Raw genomic sequence first — 14,006 nt, forward strand, 5'->3', positions numbered from 1 at the left:
GATACTTAATCCTAGTTGTGACATTTTTGTCAGTTAATACATCCGTTAAATTACGCCTTGTCATGAAAAAATTTAGCGGTACTTTAGAATCAATATTTTTGTAAAGAGTCCACAATTTTTATAGCTTTAGTGCTAATTGATCAGGATCTTGATATTGTAAATTGTAAATTGGCGAACCCTGAACTAAACGCGTAATCCTTTGATTAAAAATTGTGTTTGACGTATGTGGCTGAAATAGTACTGCCAAGTCCAAATCATGAATTGGATAATCAATTATTATGGTACTTAATCTGGTAGTATAACTTATAGTTATAGATTATTACTTCACTTTCAAGTGAAAACATGATTTAAGAGATATTATCGGTAAAAAACATTTTAAGCTTAAATATTTTTTCCGAGTAATTTGTCTTTTTATTTTAAAAATGGAACTGTTCAAAAGATGTTTAAACCAATTCTGAGGTGATGACGTCAATTTTTGTCAACATCCGTGCCGCTAGTAAGAGAATGATCCATGTTGATATATATTTCTTTATATTAAACTGAAATCTTTTCTATAAATTTCTTGTATGGAAAAATTTTATATTAAATTGCTGGTTCAATGAATCGAATGAATCGATATAAACCATGTATAATATCAGCTGATAATAGCTAATAAATTTAGTTGTTAATATCAGAACTGAAGGCCTAAAGTTCGTTTTTTTCCTATTTGAGTTATTAAATTTTATAATTATAATAAATAAATAAATAAATAATATTTGTATAATAATTGTTTCAGTTCTTTTGTTGAGGGTAACTGCTGCTGTTTTATATTTTAGATACATTGCCTCAAAAATTGCAACAATAGTTGGGTTAAAGTATCTACCAACGGCAATCAACTGTATATTTATATTTGATTTAATTTAAATAAATAAATACAATTTTGTTAATATACAAAAATATATGATAAAAAAATATGATTAAAAATTATATTAAAGCAATAGTTTGATTAATAAAAAATTTTATATATAGCAATCAAGCATAATTAATTATATTTATATCAATAATTTCACATACAGTCGATTAATGTCTAAACAATTAATTAAGTTCCTATTTGAATGCATTTTGGATCCTTCCATTATCTGCTAATCTAAATAAATTTATCTGATGCGGAAAAATTATCATATGATTAACAATTCAAAATCTATAAAAGTAGGTCAACAATTGTTTGGCAACAACTTTTCTTAAATGCGCTAAAATATTGCATTTGCAGCTGCATTGTGTTGCAGCAACAATTGCAATTAATTTTACATGTTGACAACAACAACAAAACAAATTAAAGCTGCAACATTATCGCAATTACCATAACTTTGCGAATTGTAATTAATTTATGCGTGGAAGTGCACTAGTCTTGTTAAAAAGTAATATAGTTGTAATGTTAAATATACAAATTAATTAAATAAAAATGAATTAATTATTTAACCTTTATTGAACAGTGCATTCCAGTTAATTAATTTAATTACAAAATAAGCTGCAGTCAGCGAAGTAATTTAACTCTAATTAAGCAATTCGACAACAGCTGAGTACTGAGTGCTGAGTGCTTCAGTATTATTGCATTTGATAAGAGTATAGTATGAATATTTGTTTCCAGTTTTCGTAGAGTATAATACCCTTCACATCTGAAACCATGCTAATTATACGTATTTTTGACAAACTCAACGACACAAATCGATTTGACGAGTCTACCCAACTGCATGTCTATCGTACCATAGATAGACATGTATATTTCCATTTAATGTAGTATCTGAATTTTAAAGTTAATTAAATGAAACCCTTTGCAAAGGAGTTTAATGAATCCCGCAAGCATTTCACAGAATGCATAACTGTGATTAATAATATTATAATTTATTTAATAATATTGCAATGGAAAAGTTTTTAAACTTCAAAGGTAATATTTTAATTATTTTAATTTAATTGCAAATAAAGTCATTTTTAGTTTGCAAGGATTACTCCAAATATACAAGACTATTTGCTTAATGACATAGAAGTTTTAGGCCCGTAGCCAGAAATTTACTTCAGAGGGGTTTTTAGTTCATTTCAATTATTTAAAAAAATATTTGTTCTAATAAACATTCATTTTGCAATTATAAGGAATATGAATATGCGTAAGGGCTATATCTATATAAAAGCTATATATAAAGACTATATCTTTCGGCTCATCTTGAACCCCACCTTGACTTCGTAATTAGAAAGTTTACATAATATATAAATATAATAGATAACTTAATGCAAATGTGTTATAATAAAGGACTTTTTACTGATATCAGGTAAGTTAAAATTTAAATATGAAAATCTATTTATTAGTAAACATTCAGGAGCGAAAAATACGTAAGTAAAGATTTTTTAAATTAGTATTATAATATTCACATATAAGCATTCAGTTGATTTACTATTTAAACGTGGCCATCCGAATTGTGGGTGCCTAACAAGATTATCTTCATAGATTTGATTTGATCAGATCTCTAGCATTTGGAACTCTGATGAGTATGAAATATAATTTAGCGAAAATTGTTTAATTTTTTATATTTCTTTGCAAACGAAATGAAGTCCATCAGACGCTTGACGGCTGTCATTTACTGTGCAATCAATTGTTTTGAAAGCAGTACCATTCCGGTACGATTTCATATAGTAAATTACCTTAGTACCATATCTCATCTGCTTGTTACTCTATACCCCATAATTGTTATATAGTACTTTCCATATATAAGGTACGATGTTTAGGCATACCTCAAGTCTAGCTTCCTTCATATTGCTTGAAATGTAAACTTACTATAACCTGACTTAATGGCTACAAAGAGCGCTAAAAAGCTTTGACAATCTGCATACCATGGCCTTAGGTATTTATATTATAAGAGTCTCTCTCTAGTGTACTAATCATCGTGTAAATCTTGACGGTGCATACTTAACTTAGATAATATATGGATATATATATAATATTTAGTACATTAATATTATATCTATATCATATTATTATTATATATATAACTTGTATATATATAATATTCAGATAGATATATTATGTGATCTTTAGTTTTAAACTTTGATCTCTTAATTTTACTTTCAAACCATACTTTTTTTTATTTTATATATTTAGTTTAATCAAAGAAAATATTTTCAATCACATTATCTTCGAAAAATTCGAAAAATTTTACTTTAAATACTAACTTTTATTTTGACAAACGAAATGAAAAAAAGTTAGTTACTAACAATTACTAATAATTACTTTTTGTTGGTATCAAAATTCTCAATTAATTAAAACGTTGCATAAAATTATTGTGAATTTAAAGTAACTTAAGTTCTAACTAGTAAGTATATTTTTATAATTTCAATCTTACACCTCATTTATTGTAATTCATTTTTTTTTAGCATTTAGAGCAACCTGATATCTCTCAATTCCTTCAGAGAAAACGTGTTTACATTACTAGCTCATCCAGATTCCTTATTGCTTGGTCCATAGCGTGTATTCTGCTTAGTAAATATGGAGAACTCAGGTGATATGACGTCCGTCACTAAGTTCTACAACGACAGCCAATTACGAATTTGCTTATTGTGTAGTTACACACACCCAATGGTTGCCTTGAAGTATTTCGTAACAAGAATCATAAGTGACTTCGTTAAAATTGAGCAAGAACGTCCAGAATGCTTGCCAGATGCCGTGGTTCTGGTCAAAAGTGACGAAAGGTTTTTACTGGTTATACGTCTCTTGCGCGACATTCAAAGACCTTTTGATACTGTTATGCGCATAGTCAAAAATGCAAATGAGGCGTTCTATTTGGCATACAAGGATGAAATTATGGCCTCGTTTCTGGAAGGTATTATCAGTTTTAATAATGAAATATTGAAGGTGCTTGGCTCCCTTAGCGAAATTGAAGTTAGAAAACTCTCCAAATTAAATGAGAACGAAGTAATGCTTCAAACTAAGATACAAGTTTTTATATTGTTGGGAAAGAGGCGTCATGCAACAAAAAAATTATTGGAAACTATTGTGGAACGCAATCCTGGTCATTGACTGTATAGTATTATCAAGTCATCTTTATACTCTTATATATATGTAAACATATATAAGTTATGAGTCCGCAAACCTGTTTGATTGGTCGCAGCTTAAAATATTATTAATTTATCTATAATATTATTATATTATTTTTTACGATGTATATTATAGATTATGATTGTAATATATATTATAGATTATAATATATTATGTATTATAGATTAAGAGTGTAATAGACCAGAATAATGTTGTGTCTGAATTCAGTAAATTAAGCATTATAATTTCAAAATAAGAAATAAAGTGATTAGAGTACGTAAGTGAACTGCAACGTAGCTTGTTAATCGCATATATGATATATTATATATATCCTTGTCACTTGATGAAGGTGTATCAGTTGTAATAATTTTTCTGTATGTGTTGTGTTGTAACTTTATGTGTTTGACAGGATTGACAATAGTTAACATATTCTTTGGTGATTTTAATCATGTGTCTTCAAATATATGCTCGTTTAATTTCAGTAGGGGTTTCCTAACTCCTAAACGACCTATTGATTTCATCATTCTTATCAATGGTGTGTAAATACAAATGTTTCAGTTTGGTCAACCTTGTTGTTTTAATTACTATTGTAAAGCATTATAGTTTTTTAAAACTCGCTACATCTTACAGGGATTGTTTCATCCTTTTTTTTCGACGTATTTAATTTTTGACTTCATTTCTGTCATATTTATTTTATTTCCTCTATAGGATCCTTTCATTTTTATTGTTTCAAACCTTATTTTAGCAACATGTTTTATTTCTTTGATTTTAGTATCATATTTATTCTTATCCTTGTTAATCTTAAGGAAGGGTTTTCATGCGTAAATAGAGATATAAGATTATAACCGCAAGAATATGGTAATAATGTTAAATTTAAATTTATTAATTTATCATTTAGTAGTTTTACCAATAACGAAAAAAAAATTTGCGAAATGGTAGTAAATTAAAAACATGGCACACAAACTTTTGCTGCGAGTCGCGCTGTGGACAGCCCTGATCTATAAAATTTAATGAGTTCATAAATTGCATATATGATTTACAATACCACTATTTTAAGGATTAAATAAAATCGACTCATTTTTGAATACCGATGAAGTCACATAAAGAAACATGTGATATTTAATTGAATTTATTTTTGGGGAAGTTAGAACAACCCAATTACTTGACATGCACTCAGCTGTTCGCATGCTAGCAACATGTTTGTGTGTATTTTTTAAATAATTCTAATAAATATTAAATCTAAATTACTTAACGTTAAACTTAAATGATCCAGTTACTATAACTGTAAACCACAGATGATATTAAATTATTACATTAAAAGAATAAGTTCAAAGTAGACTGCAGTCATTATGTATGTGAGCAAAACTGAAGTAAATGGGAATTATAAGCCTTACCTACCTATGTCAAGTGGGTATGGGTATTCTGATTATCTGAGAAATAATCATTTAGATAATGTATTAGTTCGAAATTACGGAAAAACCTTTATAAAAAAAATTGTCAAGAACACTTTTAAGAAATAAATAAATGATTCGAGTACATTTGAATATACATAAGTAAGAATCACGTTAATGTTAATAATCAATTGGGTTATAAATAGCCGACCACTTAACTTAAAAACAAGCATCACTTTTTCAACTGAATATTTAATGTGATATTTAATTGAATTTATTTTTGGGGAAGTTAGAACAACCCAATTACTTGACATGCACTCAGCTGTTCGCATGCTAGCAACATGTTTGTGTGTATTTTTTAAATAATTCTAATAAATATTAAATCTAAATTACTTAACGTTAAACTCAAATGATCCAGTTACTATAACTATGTAAACCACAAATGATATTAAATTATTACATTAAAACAATACATTGAAAGTAAACTGTAGTCATTTATGTATGTGAGCACAACTGAAGTAAATGAGAATTATAAGCCATTATGGAATTATGTCAAGTTTACGTGAGAAGGGTAACTGGATCTTTTTTTATTTCTAATTATTTTTTATATAAAGGCACAACAGCCTTTTTTGTATTTAATTTTAGTTTAAATATTTGCTATAAATAATCGATTTAGAATCATTTTCATTATGAAATAAAACAGTTGCTGTCGAATTATCCATACGAAATTATTTTTGAATAAAAAAAATATATTTTTCATTAAAATAGAGAGATAGGCAGTGGTAAACCGCTGGTGGTATTTTTGGGGAAGTTAGAACAACCCCATTACTTGACATGGACTGAGCTGTTTGTATGCTAACAACATGTTTGTGTGTATTTTTTAAATAATTCTTATAAATACTAAATCTACATTACTTAACGTTAAATTCAAATGAGGCCATTACAGGTATTATATCAAATGTTGAGCACAGATTATTGAGCACATTATTACATTAAAACAATAAATTCAAAGTAGATTGTAGTAATTTATGTATGTGAGCAAAACTGAAGTAAATGAGAATTATAAGCCATTATGGAATTATGTCAAGTTTACGTGAGAAGGGTAACTGGATCTTTTTTTATTTCTAATTATTTTTTATATAAAGGCACAACAGCCTTTTTTGTATTTAATTTTAGCTTAAATATTTGCTATAAATAATCGATTTAGAATCATTTTCATTATGAAATAAAACAGTTGCTGTCGAATTATCCATACGAAATTACTTTTGAATAAAAAAAATATATTTTTCATTAAAATAGAGAGATAGGCAGTGGTAAACCGCTGGTGGTATTTTTGGGGAAGTTAGAACAACCCCATTACTTGACATGGACTCAGCTGTTTGTATGCTAACAACATTTTGTGTGTTTTTTTTTAAATAATTCTTATAAATATTAAATCTACATTACTTAACGTTAAATTCAAATGAGGCAGTTATAGGTATTATAGCAAATGTTGAGCATAGATTATATTACATTATTACATTAAAACAATAAATTCAAAGTAGATTGTAGTAATTTATGTATGTGAGCAAAACTGAAGTAAATGAGAATTATAAGCCATTATGGAATTATGTCAAGTTTACGTGAGAAGGGTAACTGGATCTTTTTTTATTTCTAATTATTTTTTATATAAAGGCACAACAGCCTTTTTTGTATTTAATTTTAGCTTAAATATTTGCTATAAATAATCGATTTAGAATCATTTTCATTATGAAATAAAACAGTTGCTGTCGAATTATCCATACGAAATTATTTTTGAATAAAAAAAATATATTTTTCATTAAAATAGAGAGATAGGCAGTGGTAAACCGCTGGTGGTATTTTTGGGGAAGTTAGAACAACCCCATTACTTGACATGGACTCAGCTGTTTGTATGCTAACAACATTTTGTGTGTTTTTTTTTAAATAATTCTTATAAATATTAAATCTACATTACTTAACGTTAAATTCAAATGAGGCCATTACAGGTATTATATCAAATGTTGAGCACAGATTATTGAGCACATTATTACATTAAAACAATAAATTCAAAGTAGATTGTAGTAATTTATGTATGTGAGCAAAACTGAAGTAAATGAGAATTATAAGTCTTACCTAACTATGTTAAGTTTACGTGAGAAGGGTAACTGGAATTTTTCTTATTTCTAATTATTTTTGATATGAAAGCACAACAGCGTTTTTTGTATTTAATTTTAGCTTAAATATTTGCTATAAATAATCGATTTAGAATCATTTTCATTATGAAATAAAACAGTTGCTGTCGAATTATCCATACGAAATTATTTTTGAATAAAAAAAATATATTTTTCATTAAAATAGAGAGATAGGCAGTGGTAAACCGCTGGTGGTATTTTTGGGGAAGTTAGAACAACCCCATTACTTGACATGGACTGAGCTGTTTGTATGCTAACAACATGTTTGTGTGTATTTTTTAAATAATTCTTATAAATACTAAATCTACATTACTTAACGTTAAATTCAAATGAGGCCATTACAGGTATTATATCAAATGTTGGAGCATAGATTATATTAACATTATTACATTAAAACAATAAATTCAAAGTAGATTGTAGTAATTTATGTATGTGAGCAAAACTGAAGTAAATGAGAATTATAAGTCTTACCTAACTATGTTAAGTTTACGTGAGAAGGGTAACTGGAATTTTTCTTATTTCTAATTATTTTTGATATGAAAGCACAACAGCGTTTTTTGTATTTAATTTTAGCTTAAATATTTGCTATAAATAATCGATTTAGAATCATTTTCATTATGAAATAAAACAGTTGCTGTCGAATTATCCATACGAAATTATTTTTGAATAAAAAAAATATATTTTTCATTAAAATAGAGAGATAGGCAGTGGTAAACCGCTGGTGGTATTTTTGGGGAAGTTAGAACAACCCCATTACTTGACATGGACTCAGCTGTTTGTATGCTAACAACATTTTGTGTGTTTTTTTTTAAATAATTCTTATAAATATTAAATCTACATTACTTAACGTTAAATTCAAATGAGGCCATTACAGGTATTATATCAAATGTTGAGCACAGATTATTGAGCACATTATTACATTAAAACAATAAATTCAAAGTAGATTGTAGTAATTTATGTATGTGAGCAAAACTGAAGTAAATGAGAATTATAAGTCTTACCTAACTATGTTAAGTTTACGTGAGAAGGGTAACTGGAATTTTTCTTATTTCTAATTATTTTTGATATGAAAGCACAACAGCGTTTTTTGTATTTAATTTTAGCTTAAATATTTGCTATAAATAATCGATTTAGAATCATTTTCATTATGAAATAAAACAGTTGCTGTCGAATTATCCATACGAAATTATTTTTGAATAAAAAAAATATATTTTTCATTAAAATAGAGAGATAGGCAGTGGTAAACCGCTGGTGGTATTTTTGGGGAAGTTAGAACAACCCCATTACTTGACATGGACTGAGCTGTTTGTATGCTAACAACATGTTTGTGTGTATTTTTTAAATAATTCTTATAAATACTAAATCTACATTACTTAACGTTAAATTCAAATGAGGCCATTACAGGTATTATATCAAATGTTGAGCACAGATTATTGAGCACATTATTACATTAAAACAATAAATTCAAAGTAGACCGTAGTAATTTATGTATGTGAGCAAAACTGAAGTAAATGGGAATTATAAGTCATTATGGAATTATGTCAAGTTTACGTGAGAAGGGTAACTGGAATTTTTCTTATTTCTGATTATTTTTGATATGAAAGCACAACAGCGTTTTTTGTATTTAATTTTAGCTTAAATATTTGCTATAAATAATCGATTTAGAATCATTTTCAGTATGAAATAAAACAGTTGCTGTCGAATTATCCATACGAAATTATTTTTGAATAAAAAAGATATATTTTTCATTAAAGTAGAGAGACAGATAGTAGTATAAAGCGAAACAAAGAATAATATGCTAAGAACTTGTAGAAATCTTTATTTTGATATATTATGTGTTGTCTCAAAGGTTTTGAAAAATGTCGAGTGGGAGTCAAGATATTCGGAGGTGAAAGTTTGTGAAAATAGGTTGTTTGCTATAAATACATATATCACTTTCAATATTTACAATGACATTATTAGTGATTTACAAGATTTTAAAAGTTTACTATGATCCCCTACGAATTTGGATAAAAACAATTTATTTTCACACCTAATGGTTATCGAGATAGAGCTGAATGAGTGGGTGGCGCAAAGGGAGCGTGGGCTCGAACTCCACACCTGTTATTTTAGTAATAAACAAGACCGGTTCGCTTGGCTCCTTATTACAAACACTAACTTTATTCTCTATTCTTTCCTCTCTATTTTACACTTGTCGTCACTAAGGTTGCTAGCCGTTTATATTTATCTTTTAATTCTACTACAAGTGTTAAACATTTTGCTCGAGATGATTAGAGTTAGAGTTATTATTTATGTAAAAAAAAAGATCTTCTTTAATTTTGTTTCCATTTTTCAATTTTCAGAGAAATCATATAAACACAAAAGAAGAACCAACATCTGTATCTTAAAGATAATATCTTTTAGACGGTTTTTTCAAATTTTTAATTTCGCTTTGCTTTCGCAGGCTCTGTTTAATTTCGGTATTAGCATAAGTATATTTATTGTAATGTATATACGCATATATATATTAATATTTAATTTCATTATTTTAAATTAATTAATAAATTAATGGAGACGCGATGGCGGTAAAGTGAACACTACCATTACGGAGTTTAAATATTAAAACATGCATTTCCGTGTTTCTCTGTTTCTCTGTTGAGCTTTGTGAAATTCTGTTCAGCAAGTGAAATTAGTATACGAGTAATGCACCTTAGTCCGCACCCAAGTTGCTTTATTTTCGGCAATTTTTTATTCATCCAACATTAATTTATAGTTCCTTTAACAAACTGTATATTTTCTTAACAAATTAGTTTTTGCCGGCTGCTGCTTTAATGCCGGCTGCCGCAGCAAACGCAATTGCAAGTTCATTTTTTAAAGTTTTTGTTCGAGGACAAAAACACCCGGCTCGTTGCCCGGGTGTTATTGTGAACAGGAGCCTGTGAACACACGTTGTTAATAAATCTACAACTGTTGGTTGTGCTCTCAGTTATTGTTATTGTTATTGTTTTTATTGGTGTCATTGTTAAAGGAAAAAAGGCAAGTACTTAAAAAACAAACTATTTTATTTATATTGTATGTGCACCAATGCCTGCAACATGAAAAACAATTTTAATGTTGCACACAAATTCATGTTTAAATTGTTGTGGAAAAATTGCAGTGCAAACCAATTGTGGCTACGCTTGGTTACAGGCCATTAAAAGGCGCTTATTGTGCTCTCTAGTACGATTCTTGTAGACTTTGCTGTTGTTGTAAGTTTAACTGTTCCTTTTGTCATTGTAGCCCCGAGCTGGGCAGACCGTGCTTCAAACATGGGCCTGCTTTGAAACGGGCAAACATGGGCAAAGCGTATATTCGTACTGAATGAAGCGATTGTGAACTGTAATAGCAACAGTACTGGGGCGGCAGCTCTTCACAGGAAAGGGAAACAGCATAAAAATTCCACTTTTTATTATATTCACAGAATGTTTAAGCAATTTATAAATTATGTCACCACTGCCGAAATTTTATTTGTGTATATTTTTGTTTAAAATTAATTTCGTTTTCTATTTTCTATCTGACAGACTTCTGCTCACAATTCCGCACACAAAATGCTTACCTAATTCTATAAAGCAACTATTTAATAATATCAAAACATTTTATATGCTACGATCTTCAATTACAAAATTAATTACAATTTTTAATTAAATTTTACTTTATTTGACGATGTATTTTTGACGAAGTTTAATTGTAGCAAAAATAACACAAATTTACTTAATGCCGTTTTCGATTGCTAAAGCTGGGGTAACTTTTTCAATCGAGATTCACTTTTAGTGCAATTTTCATTTTCAACTGATAAATCTCGAGCAAAATGTATGATACTCGAGTTTAAATTATAACACTCTAGACATTTTGTCAGAGTGGCAAGATTACACTGAAATTAATAGCTGCTTTATATAACTTGGCAGTTTAAGTGTGATATTTATGAAAAATATAAATATCTACTAATACTACTAAAAAAAAATCAAATTGCTCTCAAAATGTTCGATTGGGTGGGTAACTAAATAAAGAAGCCAGAAATGAAGTTTTGTGAAAATGGGCTAAACAATTTAACAACTTCAATCATTCGACTAGAGACCAGTTATGCTTCTGTTAAACAGTAAGTTAATATCAAGAAGGAATAATTTGTGATGCTTATTACCCTTCAATCTATTTTTAATGTATATATTAATTATATATTGTTGCGTACGTTTCTCGAATTCGGTTTAATCGTTCACAATCGACTCTAGTTGATTTTTTTTTTGCTCTAAATTCTAGCAATTGCCAATACACACTTTTCTCTAATAATAATAATATCATACAATTTATTTCCTAAATAACTGTCATACTTCGAAAACTAGTTCCTAGTTTATTTAGTTTTTGAATTCTTAACAATATTCACTTTGCATAGAATCAAACCGGAACCGAACAAATTCTCTAAAAGAAACCACATAATTTGTGACTATTATATCTGCGACAGCAGGCAGTGCATAGAATTTAAAGGCACTAACTTTACTTTTAACTAACAACCCTATAAATGAAAGTGAGCACTACTTTACTTCATGTAGATTGCTAAAAATACATATACACTAACAAACAGATTTAGAGGCACTAATTTTACAATCAACCTTATAACAACTCAATAACTAAAAGCGGAAACTACTATAGTCTATCGAAGAGCGATATATATCTAGAGATATTCATTTTACTTTCTAAGGAATATCAGATAAATAAAACATTGTAGGAGAGAAATATATACACATAAGTAATCCGAATATTTTATGGTTTATAAAATATAAGGCTTTTGTAATTTTTATAATTATTTTTGGCTATATAATAATTTTCTAAACAACGTGATTTAACTATGGACTTAAGTAAAACAATTCTAAGCAATTCTTTATCACTACATTATACGTCTGTATAGCTTGATTCTTTAGATATTGAACCTTAAGTCCAAATTTCAGCATTAATTACACCAACAAAAAAAAAATCAAGTCATCTAGTGGTAATCAAAATATATTACATATATAACATAAATATATAAATATATATATATATATATATATATATAATATATATATATTAAATATATAAAAATATATATAATATATAATATATATAAATATATATATATATTTATGTATACATTGTATTTATACATTTATATTAATTATGTAAACAACACCTGGATCCAGCAAGAAATGGATTTATCAGTTGCTCCCGTGTTCTCTGTTGAAAAGTAATTCGATATCTTAAGATCTATAATATAGCATAGTGAGGAAAGTTAAATAGAATGATTGATTTTACCAATATAAGTCATCAAATATTGCCATCCTGTGTTGCTCTTTCTTTATTTATATATTTATTTTTATTTCTAATCATTACTATTTATTTTTATTATTTCTATATTTATTGGTTTTATTTTTCTTTATTTATTTTTAAATATATATTCTTTTGTAATTAAGTAGCTATTGTTATAAAAATTTGTTTCAGTTAGCTTATATCTTAACATTAATATCATCCTATTGCAATTAATACAATTCTGGAAATTCCAATAATTTTAAGTCAAGCTAGAAATCCATAAGTAGTCTAAACTTAACCTGAAGTCAAATTAATTATAAGATCTCTATTCAATGAATTATTGAAATTAATTAACAAAAATATCTATTGCTATACTTTTCGACTCACTTTTTCCGCACTTTATCATTAAGTATACAAAATAGAATTACCAAAATATAGAATCACATAACATATCTGCTACTTCTGTTAAGCACACAATAATTAATAAAATAGTCCTTTGTGGCATATGTTTCTGCCGCATACCTTACGATATACCTTGGGATAACAACTTATCATAATGGAACTTGATAAAGTTCCTTAATTGTTTCTCCATACAATGTCATATCTAGACCAGGAATTTATTGATATATTTATTAAGGGTCTAATAAATATATTCATATGGATTTAGAAATATATAAATAACATATTCATAGAGATATATATTTATATCTCTATGGATTTCTTACAATATAATGCAATTATAATGCGTTTATTTTCATTATCGTTTAATTATTACATTTTTGAATCACATTTTATATTGTTTAAATTTTTAAAAAATAAATATTATTTCTAAGAATTTATAAAATCAACAGATACTCAAAATATTATTATGTATTTTGCAGACTGAAAAATTATAGATTTAAATAGTTTGTACTTTAAACATTATAATATATAAAACCAGACATTTAGATGCATTATCATTGATTATTATCTTTTTTTCTAACTGCTTTTAATGCAGATTCAATGTAGAACCAATACTTATTATCAAAGGCATGACATTGATATTTTATGTAAATAAATAGCATT

General features: G+C 27.4%; 2 protein-coding genes across 2 annotated transcripts in view; one reads left to right on the top strand and one right to left on the bottom strand.

Annotated features, from left to right (window-relative positions):
- Window positions 1–14,006, bottom strand: part of LOC119687824 (zinc transporter 2) — a 131,017-nt gene that overhangs the window by 80,876 nt on the left and 36,135 nt on the right. The window lies entirely within an intron of this gene.
- On the top strand, window positions 3,245–4,131 carry LOC119687826. The gene is made up of 2 exons (XM_038102338.1): window positions 3,245–3,341; window positions 3,403–4,131. The coding sequence occupies exon 2, from the start codon at window positions 3,515–3,517 to the stop codon at window positions 4,043–4,045; it is 531 nt and encodes a 176-aa protein (XP_037958266.1). The 5' UTR covers window positions 3,245–3,341; window positions 3,403–3,514; the 3' UTR covers window positions 4,046–4,131.

The sequence above is a fragment of the Teleopsis dalmanni genome, chromosome X, assembly GCF_002237135.1.
Source record: "Teleopsis dalmanni isolate 2A chromosome X, ASM223713v2, whole genome shotgun sequence".
NCBI classification, from domain to species: domain Eukaryota; kingdom Metazoa; phylum Arthropoda; class Insecta; order Diptera; family Diopsidae; genus Teleopsis; species Teleopsis dalmanni.

Excerpts from the sequence above, each read along its gene's own strand:
- LOC119687826 (XM_038102338.1), top strand. The coding sequence starts at position 3,515 with ATGGAGAACTCAGGTGATATGACGTCCGTCACTAAGTTCTACAACGAC.